The sequence below is a fragment of the Zeus faber genome (genome assembly GCF_960531495.2).
Source record: "Zeus faber genome assembly, chromosome: 6".
Lineage (NCBI taxonomy): Eukaryota > Metazoa > Chordata > Actinopteri > Zeiformes > Zeidae > Zeus > Zeus faber.
Genome location: NC_137201.1, coordinates 34,397,078 through 34,418,298, shown reverse-complemented (window position 1 = coordinate 34,418,298; position 21,221 = coordinate 34,397,078). Strand labels below are relative to the sequence as shown.

The following is a 21,221-nucleotide window of genomic DNA, read 5'->3' as shown; positions in this document are numbered from 1 at the left end:
TTTGCTCTGCAGATGCAATTGGAGTTGACAGACACTGATCCCTGTGGATGAACTTAGTGATTGGTGGTTTGTCCAGATAGTCTCATCTTCCTCTCTAGCTGCAGTCTGTGACTCGTCTGAACGCTGTTGGCTCTACGTGCTACTTGCAGTGATCAGGGAACATCGCTTTCGGGGGGAAGAGGTTTTGTTGTGGCAGGAGAGTTGTGGTCATCTCCATGACGCTGGTCCAGACGGGAGATGACAGATGGTCGGATGATGGTTTCTGCCACGGAATGGGGAGCTGGGGGGCCGGGGGGCCGGGGAGCTGGAGGGCCGGGGGGCCGGGGGGCCAGTGGGCGGGGGGGCGGCGCCAGTGAGGAAGGGGCGGAGCCTTGATTGGATTGATGATTGGACTTGGGGCTCAAATGACGGAGGAGACTCCAGAACAGCAGCAGCAGGTTGTGGACTTGCTCCAGGTCCTCACACTGATCCCGCCGTAAAGAGGTGTTTTGAGATCTTGCTGCATCGGTTGCGTCAGTGAGTTCTGACTGGAGATTGAAGGTTGGCAACTCTGGTTTGGAGCCAAGAAAATGAGGAAAAATGCTTCTGCAGGTGTGATGTGTTTTGTGTATGATCTGAAGTGGCTTTCTGCAACCGCCGTCCACGTGGGGGCCGTACACGCAGCGCTTCAACCGCTCGGTTTTGAGTGAAACTTTGCTTTTGCTGATGCTTTGAGGTTTGTTCTGCCGCTGTTACAGCTGAAGCACAGCTCACTGAGAGTCTTGTTGTGGTGTAGGAAGTGATGGCGATGGCTTTCTGACAATGGGATCCTGTTTTTTTTAGCGGCGGGAGGGGACGACGCGCCCAGATAGCAGGGCCGGGGCCACGGGGGCCCAATGCCGGTTTCAATTCTAACGGAGCGGCTCGGGAGGTGGAGCAGGCTGTCGAGGAGGGGCCCCCCACCCAGCAGAAAGCTCTCGCAGAGGGCCCGGCTCAGCTTGGCTCGGCTCGGCTCGGTTGGGCCCGGCCCCTGGGGGCCGCTCCGCTTGGCTGCTCGTGTCAGTGGCGATCTCTGTGCTATTTGTGGGAAGCCGAGCGGTCACAGGCGGCAGTGAATAACTGTGGTGCTCTGACAAGAACAACGTGCAGCGAGAGGAAGGTCTCCGTGCTGCGGCTCAGCATCAATTATTCACACAGCGCTGCTTCGTGGAGGAGTAACTGGTTCCATGGACAGATTTGTGAAATATTGCTTTTTAAATTTCCTGACTTCTGACTTCCCTGTTTGTAAAGGAAGCAGCCTAACTCATTGCTCCTTACATTTTGTCACGTTTCAAACAATGTTTTAGAGCTACATTTGTTCATACAACACAGCTAAACAAACCGCCTGCCTGAGCTCTGAACTCAAATTGAACTTGTATCCCTGATATTAAAATATTTAAGATATTAAGATAGTACTAGTACTTTAATTATTTAGAGAATTTTACTATTTTTTTATGTATTTTTTTTTTAATTTTTTTAAGTAACAGTAATTTTACTTGAGTATACCTGAGAAAATACTCAATATATACTCAATGTATAGTCAATAGTTATTTCATCATTAGTACACAACACAACTACACTTGAGCCTTTGAATTGCTGCCTGCAGCTAATTTTCTTTATTCATAATAATAATAATAATTATTATTATTATTATTATTATTGTTATTATTATTATTATTATTATAGTAATAATAATAATAATTATAATGATAATAATCATAATAATAATAATAACAAGACAAGAATAATAAAAAGGATATTTGAGGACATTTTCATTTTAACATCCACAGAGCATGTACATTAAGTATAAATGTGTTTCTCCCGTGCTGCAGATCCCTGGAGCTGTTCTTCGCCAGCAGCCAGAGCACCAAGCTGCTGTACGGGGAGCCTCCAAAGTCTCCCAGGGCCAGCAGGAAGTTCTCGTCCCCGCCGCCGCTCACCATCGCCAAGAACTCGTCCCCGAACCGGCGGCGGAAGCTGTCGCTGAACATCCCCATCATCACCGGCGGCAAAGCGCTGGACCTGGCGGCGCTCAGCTGCTCCTCCAACGGCTACGCAAACATGTACTCCTCCATGTCGCCCTTCAGCAAGACATCCCTGGACATCAGCAAGCTCTACGTGTCCAGCTCCGTCACCAAGGCCCCAGACGAGGGCGACGCCAGGACGGACAAGGTGGAGGACGCCTCCGCCTGCAAGCAAGGTGCCTGGTCTGAGCTGATCTGAGAGGGTTTTTCAATTATTCTGTTCAGTTCAGTTTGATAAAATAAAATAAAATAAAATAAAATAAAATAAAATAAAATTCAGTTCAGTTCAGTTTGATTAAATTAAATTAAATTAAATCAAATTAAATTCAGTTCAGTTAAATTCAATTCAATTTCATTCAATTCAATTCAATTTAATTCAGTTTGATTAAATTAAATTAAATTAAATTACATTCAGTTCAGTTAAATTAAATTAAATTCAGTTTGATGAAATTCAATTCAATTTAATTCAGTTAAGTTAAATTAATTTAAAATAAATTTAATTCAGTTTGATTAAATTGAACTCAATTCAGTTCGATTTGATAGTTAACATTTTATGTTAACAAATTTTCATTTCATTTTTTTACTTATTTTAAGAATTCCTACCAGGGAATACGTTCCATCGCATCTTTTGCTTTATTCAATTATTGTTTTTCTAAATTAAATTGAAAAAAATGACACAGATTTCTTTGCAGTGAGTACGTGTGAAACGTTCCCCTGTCGACTTGTCTCGTGTTTCCAGATCTTTCCGTGCAGGAGGAAAACGACAATGACCAGAACCAGAGCAACGACGCCGAAGCCGAGACGTCTCCCGTCAAGTCGCCGACCACGCCCAAGAACTGCAAGGGCAAGAACAGCTCAGGTGCCTGCTGCTGGAGAGCGGTCTGATGGCTTTTTAACGTGCCCTAAAATATGAAACCCTAAAGTCCTCCCACGCTGTCCTGGTTGTGACATCACACAGGGCGGACGGCGTGGAGACGTTTCTCCAAGTTCACGTGAACCAAGCAGCCGGGGAACAGCTTTATTTTATTTTATTGTTTGACCTTTGAACTAGATATCTACATAGGTAAAGTGGGAGTCGACCTACGGCTCTAAAAATACCCCCAAATAGGCCCCCAGCAGCCAATCACAACAGGGTGGTGAACATGAAACCAGGGACAGTTTGTGACCTTTAAGGTGCGCGGGAATGCACCATATCACAGGTTTCAGAATAAAGAAGTGGAATCTGTTCAGCAGCACGGCTCTAGTTTGGAAAATATGGACATTTATATGAAAATACTAGTGTTGTTCAACATGTCAACATGTATCCTGTATTCCATCTGTTATCGGCCGTGCCAGAAATAATAATAATAATAATAATAATAATAATAGTGAAAATAATGAAAAAAACAATTATAATAATAATACTGTTTGGTCGGAGGATCAAAGTACACAAGTTCAGCCTGAGTTTGACGATTTGATTGATTTTATCGTGGTCAACCAATTTCCAGCGTCGGGCCCGGATATGTCTTTACCTCGTGTAGTGTAAACTTTAATTCACCTCCCCTTATATTGCCGCTGTGCGCTAGCAGACGGTCAAATGTAATAATCCTCCAAATATAGATCGATGTGGATCAAACTTGGACCACGATATGTCTCAAACTTCCGGTTCCAACGAGACCTCAACCATGTCTGTGGGTTTTTTCGGCTGCAGTGCACCAGACACTTTTAGCCTGAAAAATGCCAAAGTGAAATATAATAATAAAAATACGAACAAAAACAATAGGGGTCCAAGCCCTGCAGGCTGCACCCCTAATAAAACTATAACGTTTATTACATGCAACTCAAAGTGCTTTAAATTAAAAGAAGGCATAAAATAATAACGAGTAAAGCAAACAAGCAAAGTGCATTCACAAGTAGAACAATAAAATCATGAACAGAATGAAATAATTAAAAACAAGGTTAGAATAAGCTCCAATGAAATAAAACATAGAAAATTGCATTAAAAGATAAAAAAGGTCTAACAAGCAAAATGCATTTAATTAAACGGAAAAATCCAACTATATTCATAATTACATATATACTGCCATGTAGCAGTCATCTTGGGGGAACATTCTGTATATTTTGCATATTCTGTATGTATTTATATAAACTGAATATACTGTATATTTCTATATTGTATTTTTGATTTTCGATTTTTTTTCGACTGTTGATGATTCTCTCTCTGCTCTACAATGCACCAGTCATCACCAGCGCAAATTCCTCGTATATGGAAACGTGGCCCAAGAAACAGGTTGTGGTTCGATGTGCAGAGCGTCAGCACCGGATCAGGGTCGTTTCTGGAGCTGTGCAGGAATGTGATTCTGCACGACGGCTCTGCTTTGCCTTAAATTCTCTGTCGATGACAAAGTCATTTTTAATGGATTTTGACGCAGCCCAGTGTGAACGGAGCCGGAAAGCGAATCTGGAGCCACGCTGCGACATTTTTAGCTGCGTGACGCGTGTGTTCTCAGGACGCGTCAGACTGTTGAGAATCTGTGTCTGTGTTGCTGCTGTTTGGGGGCTAAATTTAGCAGCGACCATCTTGAATATCAAAGCCTCTTGTAAGGACAGATAGGAAAGTGAGTCTGTAGCGCCCACTGCTGGTGAGAGGAGGAATGCCACGCTGCATCTCCTGCCGCTGTACGGGTTGGAATGAACCACAGAGCTGCTGGACAGGACAACAGCAACATCTGGATGCATTAATACCAAGGGCCGGCTGAGGAACATCTGGATCCTTCTTGGAACGCCGTCCTACGGCCCTGGACTGTGTGTGGTGGGACATTCCACCGTTCTTCTAGAAACTCCAGAACTTCCGTAAATCTTCAGTGATGTTCAGATGGGGCGACCAGGAGGTGGATGCATCCTCTTCAGGAAGCCGTCGCCCTGGAGCGTCACCAGGGACCGGAGCAGAGCGTTTGGGGGCCTTTCTCCGAACCCAGGCCTGTCCGGGGATGGGCAGGAAGCAGGGTGAAAGAGAGCCATCGCTCCAGATGTTCCACCCAAGTGGCATCACCGCCCGTGATGCTCCGCACGTGTCCTTTTACTTCCGGGAGCCGCTTTCATTCTGTGGCATCTTTTGAGGCTGGACTTTGGTGACGTTTCTCCTGTTCCTGTCAGTGAGCTTCTCCCGGTGTTGCTCTGGAAAGCCACGCACCGAAGTTGTCGTTGTCAGACGTTGCGCTGATCGCCACTAAACCCGGCGTGATGTGACGTCCGTTGTGCGTGTGTGACGTGGTCTGGATCTGTCTCCTGCAGAGTTCTCTCTCTTCTCCTACAACAACGGGATGGTGATGCCCTCGTGCCGGGAGCTGGACGGCAGCCGCAGCGCCTTGTCTGCCGCCTCCGCCTTCGCCATAGCCACGGCCGGCGCCAACGAGGGCACACCCACCAAGGAGCGCCACCGCCGCATGTCCGTCGCCGGCGCGGGTACGAGGCGGGCGGCGGCCGCCCCCACCCGTCTCCCTCAAACTACATTTGAGTCTCTGCTTCATCTTGACTTCCCACCAACACCCACACACTAGTCCCACCCACATTTATACTTTTATAACATTTATAATTATTATCTGCATCATTATTTATTTCTATCCTTTTTCCAACATGTCACATGTCACATGTTTTCTCTCACCTTCTCTTCTCCTCTCTTCTTCCTCTTCCTCTTCCTCCTCCTCCTCTCCAGGCTTCCCCACAGACCAGAGGAACGGTGATAAGGAGTTTGTTATCAGACGAGCAGCAACCAACAGAGTTCTCAACGTTCTGCGACACTGGGTGTCCAAGCACTCTCCGGTCGGATGCTTATTCTGACATTTATGCACAAAGATGATTCATATTTATTTGGCTAAATGTCATTCATACTAACGCTGATCTGACTTTAAAATGTGTATTCATACGGTTTTGCTGGTAATGTCTATGAATATTGGAGCAAAGCAGAAAAGAGATGAAACATTTCTTTTCAGTCTGCAATGGAAACTATTTCAGTGCTAAATTCAATCATTATTAAATAATGATAAAGAATATAATTCAAAATGTTATTAAAATAATGATTATAATTATAATTAAAATTATAATAATTATTATAATCATAATAATTATAATTATTGTTATTATTATCATTATTATCATTATTGTTGTTATTATTGAAATTGTCATTATTATTTTTATTGTTATTAACATGATTATTATTGTTATTAACATGATCATTATTATTGTTATTATGATGATGATGATGATGATGATGATGATGATGATGATGATGATGATTATTATTATTATTATTATTATTATTATTATTAATATTATTCGTATTATTGTTATTATCATTTAATGAAATGTTTTTTGCTCACCAGGACTTTGAGAGCAACAGCGAGCTGAAGCTGAAGGTCATCTCCTTCCTGGAGGAGGTGATGCACGACCCCGAGCTGCTGACCCAGGAGCGCAAAGCAGCAGCCAATATAATCAGGTATTGATCAGCACGGGTTCATGATCGGGTATTGATCAGCCGTACGGTTCTATATATTATATACATAGCATAATCCCTGCCTGTTTCTCTAATCTTCCTGTTCTCCAGAACTCTGACTCAGGAAGACCACGGTGACCATCAGACGAGCATGGAGGAGCTGACGCAGATGGTGAGGAGCACCAGCGACATTTCAGCAACTTTGCATTTTCACTGTTGGTGGTGTTCCTTCGTGAGAGAAATCAGAAACTCTCTTGGAAAGTGCAGTTTGTACGTCAATAAATCTGATGCTGTATTTTGGTTTTGGGTCGTCAGTTTAGTTTGAACGTGAGCCCAGGGCAGGGCCGGGGCCATGGGGGCCCAATGCTGGTTTCCATTCTAACGGAGCCGGCTCAGCTCGGCTCGGCTCGGTCCCCGGGGGATAGTTTGAGCATGAGCCCAAGTTATCAGTTTATGAGCCGGAAGGATCCAAACTACACAGTATGATCCTACACAAGATGATCAGCTTTCAGTACTTGAAATGAATCCATCAGTCTTAATACGAAATACCTGCAGTTTTCAAATAATTGTCAAGTTACTTTTAAAACAAGTTACGTTACGTTACGTTACGTTACGTTACGTTACGTTACGTTACGTTACGTTACGTTACGTTACGTTACGTTACGTTACGTTACGTTACGTTACGTTACGTTACGTTAAGTTACGTTAAGTTAAGTTAAGTTAAGTTAAGTTAAGTTAAGTTAAGTTAAGTTAAGTTACGTTACGTTACGTTACGTTACGTTACGTTACGTTACGTTACGTTACGTTACGTTAAGTTATGTTGAGTGAAGTGAAGTTAAGTTAAGTTAAGTTAAGTTACGTTACGTTACGTTACGTTACGTTACGTTACGTTACGTTACGTTACGTTACGTTACGTTACGTTAAGTTAAGTTAAGTTAAGTTAAGTTAAGTTAAGTTAAGTTAGCTTACGTTACGTTACGTTACTTTAAGTTAAGTTAAGTTAAGTTAAGTTAAGTTAAGTTACGTTACGTTACGTTACGTTACGTTACGTTCCGTTACGTTACGTTACGTGACGTTACGTTACGTTACGTTAAGTTATGTTGAGTGAAGTGAAGTTAAGTTAAGTTAAGTTAAGTTAAGTTAAGTTAAGTTAGGTTAGGTTAGGTTAGGTTAGGTTACGTTACGTTACGTTACGTTACGTTACGTTACGTTAAGTTATGTTACGTTACGTTACGTTACGTTAAGTTATGTTGAGTGAAGTGAAGTTAAGTTAAGTTAAGTTAAGTTAAGTTAAGTTAGGTTACGTTACGTTACGTTACGTTACTTTAAGTTAAGTTAAATTAGGTTACGTTACGTTACTTTAAGTTAAGTTAAGTTAAATTAGGTTACGTTACGTTACTTTAAGTTAAGTTAAGTTAAGTTAAGTTAAGTTAAGTTAAGTTAAGTTAAGTTAAGTTAAGTTAGCTTACGTTACGTTACGTTACTTTAAGTTAAGTTAAGTTAAGTTAAGTTACGTTAAGTTACGTTAAGTTTAGTTCAGTTCAGTTCAGTTAAGTTAAGTTCAGTTACGTTACTTTAAGTTAAGTTAAGTTCAGTTCAGTTCAGTTCAGTTACGTTCAGTTACGTTAAGTTACGTTACGTTACTTTAAGTTAAGTTAAGTTAAGTTAAGTTAAGTTAAGTTCAGTTCAGTTCAGTTCAGTTCAGTTCAGTTCAGTTCAGTTCAGTTCAGTTCAGTTCAGTTCAGTTCAGTTCAGTTCAGTTCAGTTAAGTTAAGTTCAGTTCAGTTCAGTTCAGTTCAGTTCAGTTTAGTTACGGTACTTTAAGTTTAGTTAAGTTAAGTTAAGTTAAGTTAAGTTAAGTTAAGTTAAGTTAAGTTACGTTACTTTAAGTTACGGTAAATTAAGTTAAGTTAAGTTAAGTTACGTTAAGTTCAGTTCAGTTCAGTTCAGTTCAGTTAAGTTCAGTTACGTTTCTTTAAGTTAAGTTAAATTAAGTTAAGTTAAGTTAAGTTAAGTTAAGTTAAGTTCAGTTCAGTTCAGTTCAGTTCAGTTCAGTTCAGTTCAGTTACGGTACTTTAAGTTAAGTTAAGTTAAGTTAAGTTCAGTTCAGTTCAGTTCAGTTCAGTTCAGTTCAGTTACGGTACTTTAACTTAAGTTAAGTTAAGTTAAGTTAAGTTAAGTTAAGTTAAGTTAAGTTAAGTTACGTTACTTTAAGTTACGTTAAATTAAGTTAAGTTAAGTTAAGTTACGTTAAGTTAAGTTCAGTTCAGTTCAGTTCAGTTAAGTTCAGTTACGTTACTTTAAGTTAAGTTAAGTTAAGTTAAGTTAAGTTAAGTTAAGTTCAGTTCAGTTCAGTTCAGTTCAGTTCAGTTCAGTTCAGTTCAGTTACGGTACTTTAAGTTAAGTTAAGTTAAGTTAAGTTAAGTTAAGTTCAGTTCAGTTCAGTTACGGTACTTTAAGTTAAGTTAAGTTAAGTTAAGTTAAGTTAAGTTAAGTTAAGTTAAGTTAAGTTAAGTTAGGTTACGTTACGTTACGTTACGTTAGTTTAAGTTAAGTTAAATTAGGTTACGTTACGTTACTTTAAGTTAAGTTAAGTTAAATTAGGTTACGTTACGTTACATTAAGTTAAGTTAAGTTAAGTTAAGTTAAGTTAAGTTAGGTTAAGTTAAGTTAAGTTAAGTTAAGTTAGCTTACGTTACGTTACGTTACTTTAAGTTAAGTTAAGTTAAGTTAAGTTAAGTTACGTTAAGTTACGTTAAGTTTAGTTCAGTTCAGTTCAGTTAAGTTCAGTTACGTTACTTTAAGTTAAGTTAAGTTCAGTTCAGTTCAGTTCAGTTACGTTCAGTTACGTTAAGTTACGTTACGTTACTTTAAGTTAAGTTAAGTTAAGTTAAGTTAAGTTAAGTTCAGTTCAGTTCAGTTCAGTTCAGTTCAGTTCAGTTCAGTTCAGTTCAGTTCAGTTCAGTTCAGTTCAGTTCAGTTCAGTTAAGTTAAGTTAAGTTAAGTTAAGTTAAGTTAAGTTCAGTTCAGTTCAGTTCAGTTCAGTTTAGTTACGGTACTTTAAGTTTAGTTAAGTTAAGTTAAGTTAAGTTAAGTTAAGTTAAGTTAAGTTAAGTTACGTTACTTTAAGTTACGGTAAATTAAGTTAAGTTAAGTTAAGTTACGTTAAGTTCAGTTCAGTTCAGTTCAGTTCAGTTAAGTTCAGTTACGTTTCTTTAAGTTAAGTTAAGTTAAGTTAAGTTAAGTTAAGTTAAGTTCAGTTCAGTTCAGTTCAGTTCAGTTCAGTTCAGTTACGGTACTTTAAGTTAAGTTAAGTTAAGTTAAGTTCAGTTCAGTTCAGTTCAGTTCAGTTCAGTTACGGTACTTTAACTTAAGTTAAGTTAAGTTAAGTTACGTTAAGTTACGTTAAATTAAGTTAAGTTAAGTTAAGTTACGTTAAGTTAAGTTCAGTTCAGTTCAGTTCAGTTCAGTTAAGTTCAGTTACGTTACTTTAAGTTAAGTTAAGTTAAGTTAAGTTAAGTTAAGTTCAGTTCAGTTCAGTTCAGTTCAGTTCAGTTCAGTTACGGTACTTTAAGTTAAGTTAAGTTAAGTTAAGTTAAGTTAAGTTACGTTACTTTAAGTTACGTTAAATTAAGTTAAGTTAAGTTAAGTTAAGTTCAGTTCAGTTCAGTTACGGTACTTTAAGTTAAGTTAAGTTAAGTTAAGTTAAGTTAAGTTAAGTTAAGTTAAGTTAAGTTAAGTTAAGTTAAGTTAAGTTAAGTTACGTTACGTTACGTTACGTTAAGTTACGTTAAGTTACGTTACTTTAAGTTAAGTTAAGTTAAGTTAAGTTAGGTGGAGTTGAGTTGCTCAGCGTCCTGTGGCACCCCCTGCAGGTGGAGGCAGGGAAGGCTGAGCCCTTCGAGAGCCACTCTGCTCTGGAGATAGCAGAGCAGCTGACGCTCCTGGACCACCTGGTGTTCCGGGTCATCCCCTACGAGTGAGCTCATCATCATCTTCATGATAATAATCATATTTCATAATTAGGGTTGTGGGTCGGTTAAGAGCTGGATGAGGATCAAGTTCCTGCTCTGCTTTCCTTCCTCAGAGAGTTCTTCGGACAGGGATGGATGAAGACGGAGAAGAATGAGAAAACTCCTTTCATCATGAAAACCACAAAACACTTCAATGATGTAAGCTGCATGACACAGGAAGTGATGTCATGTAGTGTTTCATTAGTATTGTTTATCTATCTGTCTGTCTGTCTGTCTGTCTGTCTGTCTGTCTGTCTATCCATCTATCTCTCTCCCTCCCTCCATTCAGATCAGTAATCTTATTGCCACGGAGGTGGTGCGCTGTGATGACGTCTCCGCCCGTGTGTCGGTTCTGGAGAAGTGGGTCGCCGTGGCCGACATCTGCCGCTGCCTCCACAACTACAACGCGGTTCTGGAGATCACGTCGTCGCTCAACCGCAGTTCAGTGTTCCGCCTCAAGAAGACCTGGCTCAAGGTGTCCAAGCAGGTGGGCGGGACCAGGAACACCACACCACCAGGCGAACCAGTAGACCCAAAGGAACCAATACCACCAGTAGAACCATTACCACCAGTAGAACCAGTACCACCAGTAGAACCATTACCACCAGTAGAACCAATAGAACCAGTACCATCACTACCACCAGTAGAACCAGTACCACCAGTAGACCCAATAGAACCAGTACCATCACTACCACCAGTAGAACCAGTACCACCAGTAGATCCAATAGAACCAGTACCATCACTACCACCAGTAGAACCAGTACCACCAGTAGACCCAATAGAACCAATACCACCAGTAGAACCATTACCACCAGTAGAACCAGTACCACCAGTAGACCCAATAGAACCAGTACCATCACTACCACCAGTAGAACCAGTACCACCAGTAGAACCAGTAGAACCAGTACCACCAGTAGACCCAATAGAACCAGTACCATCAATAACACCAGTTGAACCAGTACCACCAGTAGACCTAATAGAACCAGTACCATCACTACCACCAGTAGAACCAGTTCCACCAGTAGAACCAGTAGAACCAGTAACACCAGGCGAACCAGTACTACCAGGAGAAAAAGTACCACCAGGCGAACCAGTAGACCCAATAGAACCAATACCACCAGTAGAACCATTACCACCAGTAGAACCAGTACCACAAGTAGACCCAATAGAACCAGTACCATCACTACCACCAGTTGAACCAGTACCACCAGTAGACCTAATAGAACCAGTACCATCACTACCACCAGTAGAACCAGTACCACCAGTAGAACCAGTAGAACCAGTACCACCAGGCGAACCAGTACTACCAGGAGAAAAAGTACCACCAGTAGAACCAGTAGACCCAATAGAACCAATACCACCAGTAGAACCATTACGACCAGTAGAAACAGTACCACCAGTAGACCCAATAGAACCAGTACCATCACTACCACCAGTAGAACCAGTACCACCAGTAGACCTAATAGAACCAGTACCATCACTATCACCAGTAGAACCAGTAGAACCAGTACCACCAGGCGAACCAGTACTACCAGGAGAAAAAGTACCACCAGTAGAACCAGTAGACCCAATAGAACCAATACCACCAGTAGAACCATTACCACCAGTAGAACCAGTACCACCAGTAGACCCAATAGAACCAGTACCATCACTACCACCAGTGGAACCAGTACCACCAGTAGACCTAATAGAACCAGTACCATCACTACCACCAGTAGAACCAGTACCACCAGTAGAACCAGTAGAACCAGTACCACCAGGCGAACCAGTACTACCAGGAGAAAAAGTACCACCAGTAGAACCAGTAGACCCAATAGAACCAATACCACCAGTAGAACCATTACCACCAGTAGAACCAGTACCACCAGTAGACCCAATAGAACCAGTACCATCACTACCACCAGTAGAACTAGTACCACCTGTAGACCTAATAGAACCAGTACCATCACTACTACCAGTAGAACCAGTACCACCAGTAGAACCAGTAGAACCAGTACCACCAGGCGAACCAGTACTACCAGGAGAAAAAGTACCACCAGGCGAACCAGTAGACCCAATAGAACCAATACCACCAGTAGAACCATTACCACCAGTAGAACCAGTACCACCAGTAGACCCAATAGAACCAGTACCATCACTACCACCGTTAGAACCAGTACCACCAGTAGACCCAATAGAACCAGTACCACCAGTAGACCCAGTAGACCCAGTAGAACCAGTAGACCCAGTAGAACCAGTACCACCAGTAGACCCAGTAGACCCAGTAGAACCAGTAGACCCAGTAGAACCAGTAGAACCACAACCCGGTGTAATGTGTGCTGCCTTGCTCTTCCTCAGACCAAGGCTGTGATCGACAAGCTGCAGAAGTTGGTTTCATCTGAGGGACGTTTCAAGAACCTGAGAGAGGCTCTGAAGAAGTATGTTTCATATTGGAGGAAGTACTCACTTGTGGTGCACACTGGTTATATGTGTATATGTGACTTAGGAAGCTCTTTTAAATATGTCTCAATAATAAAGTAAATATGTGATAATATATAACTGAACAGACAGGGTAATACTGTACATTTGGCAAAAAATAAATAACAAAACGTTTGTGTATATGGAAGGATGCTACATACACTATATTTTGCAATAAATTGAGATGTTCCATATATTCAGTGTAGTTTTTAATATTTTGCATGATATTAATTTTCGAGCTGTTGTTTGTTCCATAATAATCATAATAAATATATTTGACCCTGCCTCTCAGCTGCGACCCGCCCTGCGTGCCCTACCTGGGCATGTACCTGACCGACCTGGCCTTCATCGAGGAGGGAACGCCCAACTACACCGAGGAGAACCTGGTCAACTTCTCCAAGATGAGGATGGTGAGGGGAGCGCATACTTTATACTGTGTACTGTGTACTTATACTGTGTACTGTGTACATATACTGTGTACTGTGTACTTTTACTGTGTACTGTGTACTTTGTGTGGACACAGTATCAGAGTCAGGAAGCCTCCTCTTGCTTCTCAGATCTCTCACATCATCAGGGAGATCCGTCAGTTCCAGCAGACGGCGTATAAGATCGACTTCCAGCCGCAGGTGAGCGTTTGGTTCTGACCCGTCCTGAGGCTCTAACCCTGTGGTGTTTGGTTGAGACCCGTCCTGAGGCTCTAACCCTGTGGTGTTTGGTTGAGACCCGTCCTGAGGCTCTAACCCTGTGGTGTTTGGTTGAGACCCGTCCTGAGGCTCTAACCCTGGTGTTCCTCCTGCAGGCGGCTCAGTACCTCCTGGACCAGAGCTCCGTCCTGGACGAGGAGAGCATGTACGAGGCGTCGCTCCGGATCGAGCCCAAAGTCCCCAACTGACCAAGATCCTGCTCCTCCTCCTCTTCCTCTCCTCCTTCTTTTCCAACTCCTAGTCCTCTTCCTTCTCCTCCTTCTCCATCTCCTCTTCCTCCTCTTCCTCCTCTTCCTCTTCTCCTCCTCCTCCTCATCAATAGGCATCATGTCCATGTTTAAGAGCCTTGCTCCTCTGTACAGAATCAGTTCGGGCTTTGAACCCAGTCACCTCGATTCCCATGTTTCTGATGCCATGTCACCGGGTTTATTTCCCTTCTTTCCTCTCCTTCCTCCTTCTCTCTCTCCTCTCTTTCCTCTCTTTCCTTTCCTTCCTCTCTTTCCTTTTTCCTCTCCTCTCTCTTTCCTCTCCTTTCTCTCTCTCCTCTCTTTCATTTCTTTCCTCTCTTTCCTCTCTCTCCGTCCTCTCCTTTCTCTCTTTCCTCTCTATTCTCTCTTTTCTGTCGTTCTGCTCCTCCCGTCGCGGCAGGATAACGGAGGTCACTGCGTTTGGACTCGACCTCGTGACCAATGACTTTATTTTGCGATGGTTCTGCTTTTGCACTGTTTTCTATGTGAGTGTGTAGATCATGTAGCATCAGAAGATCAGGAACCAGGTCAGTACTCCACATTTCTTCCAAAACCAAAACAAATGTAATAAATAGATTTCAATCACTATTTCCAAATTCACTATTTTGTTATGAACCACACCACCTTGGCACGGCATCAGGTTCTGATGGATATGAATTCAATATTTTTCCATCAATTGTAACTCACTGGTATTAACCAGGTCGGGACATCTGCAGCATGAGTACTTCAAAGGGATTAACCGTTATTGATTTGTATTTTAGAATTAATTAATTTTTTATAATTATCATTAATAATTCATGAATTTATTAAAAGACGATGGAACCTGGCTGTAACTCAACACACAGTTAACTATGATTTGATCAAATTCAAGAAAACAAAACAGCAAGGTCAAACAAAAGCAATGGCAATACCATGAGGTGGCTGAGTCTCCTTCAGTGAAAGGTTGTCTTTAAATGAGAGACAATCTGTTTTCTGTCCTTTCTTTCTGTCCTTCTCACTCTGTTTGGTCTCGGTATCTGATAAAACGTGTGAATTATCTCTGCCTGCAGCATCAAAACACTATTTTTGTAGTTGTATAAAGGAGAGCGACCCTCTCTGGGAAGCGTTTTGTACTCGATTCACCTTATAAGAAAATCTGCTTTACATTTTGTACATGCAACTCTAAATATTTCTGTGTGGAACGGTGTAATACTTAGAAAATACCTTGAAAAATACCTTGAAAATATTGTATCCCAAGCTTGAACAAAACGTGTGGTCTTGAAACAATAGAAAGAGGAGTTTTAAGTGTTACACTGATACTGTAATCCTGACTATAATCACCCTTTTGGCAGGAATATGGTGATGTAGTGCTTATTCTGTCAATATTTCTATGTATTTTTACAGTGTGTATACAGCAACTGACTCACGTGGCAGGCATGCAACACAATCACAAACAATGAATAGACAATATACTCTTAATGTACACACTTAATAAAAATGCACATACTCTTATGAAGTCTATACATAAAGTAACATCTTCCTGTTAGCAATACCCAGTGGTATGAAAATGATCTTTCAATCCTCATGTCCAGAGCTTAAGAAATATATCCAGTTTTGTAAAATATAGTATGTTTCCCAGTTTCCTCTTGCTAATAAATCTATTCTATCTCAGGGGCATTTTGTCTCAAGTGTTTGTGTGAAAAATAAATGATTATACTGTATATATTTTAGAACTATAAAGGAAGTTTGTTTTTGTCTGTGTGCCTGTCTGTCTGTCCGTCTGTCCGTCTGTCTGTCTGTCTGTCCGTCTGTATGTCCTTCGATTATCTCGACAACCGTTCATCCGACCTACTTCACACTTGGTGGGTGAATTGCTGGGGATCCAAGGACGTGCAGCGTCGAATTTGGCGCAATTTCGACACGCGACACGTGTAATATTAATGAACAAACCGCTCCGCCGTTTCGCCGCCCCGCCGCCGCCGCCCCGCCGCCGCCGTTTCGCCGCCCCGCCGCCGCCGTTTCGCCGCCCCGCCGCCGCCCCGCCGTCGCCCCGCCGCCGCCCCGACGCCGCGCCGCCGCCGCCCCGACGCCGCGCCGCCGCCGCCCCGACGCCGCGCCGCCGCCGCCCCGACGCCGTGGGCTCAGGGCTCTGCGACTAAGTCACTGACGTCCACAGTGACGCCCATTCCAAGCAGACATGTTTTGAAGGGGTATACACTGGTTTATATAATATATTATAACAAAATAAAATTAAATTAAATTAAATTTAAAAAACAAAATAAAACAAAATAAAACAAAATAAAATAAAATAAAACAAAATAAAACAAAATAAAACAAAATAAAACTTTATATTATATTATATTATATTATATTATTTTATATTATATTATATCATATATATCATCGTCTTTGGCACGGTGGCACCGTGCTCCGGTGGGTTATCTTCCCAAACAGGAGCCTTTCTGTGTGGAGTTTGCATGTTCTCCCCGTGCTCACATGGGGTTTCCTCCACCTCACGTCAGTAAGGACCCCCACCAAAAACATGCACCCATCATGGTCTGACCAGCGATGGACACTTATCACCTGGTCCCCGGGCGCGTCCACGTACGCTGCCCACTGCTCCTGGCTGTGCCCCCGGAGGAAGGACAAGCCAGGATGGGTCAAAAGCAGAGGAGCCATTTCACCGGCCACCGTCAAAGCATGTGCATGTGTGTGTGTGTGCAAGCATGTGTTGTAGTGTGGTGTGTTGCGTGATGAATAAAGACTGTTTCTTTCATATTATATTATATTATATTATATTATATTATATTATATTATATTATATTATATTATATTATATTATATCATATTATATTATATTATATTATATTATATTATATTATATTATATCATATTATATTATATTATATTATATTATATTATATTATATTATATTATATTATATTATATCATATTATATTATATTATATTATATTATATCATATTATATTATATTATATTATATTATATTATGTCATATTATATTATATCATATTATATTATATTATATTATATTATATTATATTATATTATATTATATTATATTATATTATATCATATTATATTATATTATATAATATAATATTATATTATATTATATTATATTATATCATATTATATTACATTATATTATATTATATTATATTATATTATATTATATTATATTATATTATATTATATCATATTATATTATATTATATTATATCATATTATATTATATTATATTATATTATGTCATATTATATTATATCATATTATATTATATTATATTATATTATATCATATTATATTATATTATATTATATTATGTCATATTATATTATATCATATTATATTATATTATATTATATTATATTATATTATATTATATCATATTATATTACATTATATTATATTATATTATATTATATTATATTATATTATATTATATTATATTATATCATATTATATTATATTATATTATATTATGTCATATTATATTATATCATATTATATTATATTATATTATATTATATCATATTATATTATATTATATCATATTATATTATATTATGTCATATTATATTATGTCATATTATATTATATTATATTATATTATGTCATATTATATTATATTATATTATATTATATTATATCATATTATATTACATTATATTATATTATATTATATTATATTATATTATATTATATTATATTATATTATATTATATTATATCATATTATATTATATTATATTATATTATATTATATTATATCATATTATATTATATTATATCATATTATATTATATTATGTCATATTATATTATGTCATATTATATTATATTATATTATATTATGTCATATTATATTATATTATATTATATTATATTATATCATATTATATTATATTATATTATATCATATTATATTATATTATATTATATTATGTCATATTATATTATATTATATTATATTATATTATATTATATTATATTATGTCATATTATATTATATTATATTATATTATATTATATCATATTATATTATATTATATTATATTATATTATGTCATATTATATTATATTATATTATATTATATTATATTATATTATATTATATTATATTATATTATGTCATATTATATTATATTATATTATATTATGTCATATTATATTATATTATATTATATTATATCATATTATATCATATTATATTATATTATATTTACATTTACATTTACATTTAGTCATTTATCAGACGCTTTTATCCAAAGCGACTTACAAGGGAGAATAACATTCAAGCTACATTGCGACAGAGATTAGTGTAACAACAACATTAGTGTAACAATAAATACTGCAAGGTGGTGCTAAGTAATTGTAGGTTAGGACAGGAGGTACTCACTGAAGAGCTGGGTCTTCAGGTGCTTCTTAAAGACAGAGAGGGAGGTCCCCGCTCTGGTCATTTTTGGCAGCTCGTTCCACCAACGTGGAACTACAAATGAGAATAACCTGGATTGCCGTGGCTGTATGGCCGGCAGAGCCAGGCGACGCTCATTTGACGAGCGCAGCATCCGGGGGGCAACATGTGCTCTTACAAGAGCATTTAAGTAGGCGGGAGCATTCCCAGCAATTACTCTGTAGGCCAGCATCAGAGACTTGAACTTGATGCGGGCGGCTACAGGTAACCAAGCGGCTACAGGTAACCAAGTGGCTACAGGTAACCAAGCGGCTACAGGTAACCAAGTGGCTACAGGTAACCAGTGGAGCTCGATGAGCAGCGGAGTGACATGTGCCCTCTTTGGCTGGTTGAACACCAGTCACGCCGCCTCATATATTATATTATGTCATATTATATTATATTATGTCATATTATATTATATTATATTATATTATATTATATTATGTCATATTATATTATATTATATTATGTCATATTATATTATATTATATTATATTATATTATGTCATATTATATTATATTATGTCATATTATATTATATTATATTATATTATATTATGTCATATTATATTATATTATGTCATATTATATTATATTATATTATATTATATTATATTATGTCATATTATATTATATTATATTATATTATATTATGTCATATTATATTATATTATGTCATATTATATTATATTATAATATATTATATTATGTCATATTATATTATATTATATTATATCATATTATATTATATTATATTATATTATATTATATTATATTATATTATGTCATATTATATTATATCATATTATATTATATTATATCATATTATATTATATTATATTATATTATATTATATTATGTCATATTATATTATATTATATTATATTATATTATATTATATTATGTCATATTATATTATATTATGTCATATTATATTATATTATAATATATTATATTATGTCATATTATATTATATTATATTATATTATATCATATTATATTATATTATATTATATTATATTATATTATATTATATTATATTATATTATATTATATTATATTATATTATATTATATTATGTCATATTATATTATATTATATTATATTATATTATATTATATTATGTCATATTATATTATATTATATTATATTATATTATATTATGTCATATTATATTATATTATGTCATATTATATTATATTATAATATATTATATTATGTCATATTATATTATATTATATTATATCATATTATATTATATTATATTATATTATATTATATTATATTATATTATATTATGTCATATTATATTATATCATATTATATTATATTATATCATATTATATTATATTATATTATATTATATTATATTATATTATATTATGTCATATTATATTATATTATATTATATTATATTATATTATGTCATATTATATAATATTATGTCATATTATATTATATTATAATATATTATATTATGTCATATTATATTATATTATATTATATTATATCATATTATATTATATTATATTATATTATATTATATTATATTATATTATATTATGTCATATTATATTATATCATATTATATTATATTATATAATATTATATTATATTATGTCATATTATATTATGTCATATTATATTATATCATATTATATTATATTATATTATATTATATTATGTCATATTATATTATATTATATTATATTATATTATATTATATTATATTATATTATATTATGTCATATTATATCATATTATATTATATTATATTATATTATATTATATTATATTATATTATGTCATATTATATCATGTCATATTATATTATATCATATTATATTATATTATATTATATTATATTATATTATGTCATATTATATTATATTATATTATATTATGTCATATTATATTATGTCATATTATATTATATCATATTATATTATATTATATTATATTATATTATATTATATTATATTATGTCATATTATATTATATTATATTATATTATGTCATATTATATTATGTCATATTATATTATATCATATTGTATTATATTATATTATATTATATTATATTATATTATGTCATATTATATTATATTATATTATATTATATTATGTCATATTATATTATGTCATATTATATTATATCATATTATATTATATTATATTATATTATATTATATTATATTATATTATATTATGTCATATTATATTATATCATATTATATTATATTATATTATATTATATTATATTATGTCATATTATATTATATCATATTATATTATATTATATTATATTATATTATATTATATTAGATTATATTATATTATATTATATTATATTATTTTATATTCCAGAGTGGAACTGCTGACTAGAGAGGGAAAAACATAACATTATGAACTTCGATAACCATACTTTTTGTTCTAATTTGTTGTGTTTCCAGGCAACCACACAACCCTGCAGGAGGTCCTTTTCCGTTCACACTGTTTATTACGTCATTTCCAGACCGACGTCATCACCGGAACTTCCAGCGTTTTTCGGAAAATAGAGGCTGGATTCCATTTCCGGTTATCGAAGGAAGTCAATTATGGGACTACGTTTCCCAGGATCCTCGGCTTTCAAAGCACGCTCTCGCGCGCTCGCTCTCTCTCTCAGCCAATCAGAGCCTCGCTTGCTAGATGGCGCAAAATTACAACGACGCCTTTCTGTTGTGGGCGTCACGGGGAAGAGGCCGAACCGGCTGTTTATTCACCTTGAATCCACCGCAGAGGCAGCTGGAGAGGCTTCCGACGCTCCGACTCCCGACGCGTTCGATGCGGA

General features: G+C 36.3%; 1 protein-coding gene across 2 annotated transcripts in view; it reads left to right on the top strand.

The window, feature by feature from the left end:
* LOC307231172 (ras-specific guanine nucleotide-releasing factor 1-like) overlaps positions 1-13,875 on the top strand; it is a gene marked incomplete at both ends in the record, with an annotated part of 37,466 nt that extends 23,591 nt beyond the window's left edge. For both annotated transcript variants that reach the window (XM_080001762.1, XM_080001761.1), the window contains 13 exons: positions 1,851-2,218; positions 2,782-2,901; positions 5,316-5,486; positions 5,737-5,843; positions 6,404-6,516; positions 6,625-6,685; positions 10,389-10,492; positions 10,601-10,685; positions 10,816-11,013; positions 12,864-12,943; positions 13,276-13,393; positions 13,541-13,609; positions 13,783-13,875. In XM_080001762.1, coding sequence (XP_079857888.1) covers positions 1,851-2,218; positions 2,782-2,901; positions 5,316-5,486; positions 5,737-5,843; positions 6,404-6,516; positions 6,625-6,685; positions 10,389-10,492; positions 10,601-10,685; positions 10,816-11,013; positions 12,864-12,943; positions 13,276-13,393; positions 13,541-13,609; positions 13,783-13,875 — 1,687 coding nt within the window. The remainder of the gene's footprint in view (positions 1-1,850; positions 2,219-2,781; positions 2,902-5,315; positions 5,487-5,736; positions 5,844-6,403; positions 6,517-6,624; positions 6,686-10,388; positions 10,493-10,600; positions 10,686-10,815; positions 11,014-12,863; positions 12,944-13,275; positions 13,394-13,540; positions 13,610-13,782) is intronic.
* Positions 13,876-21,221: the final 7,346 nt, after the last annotated feature.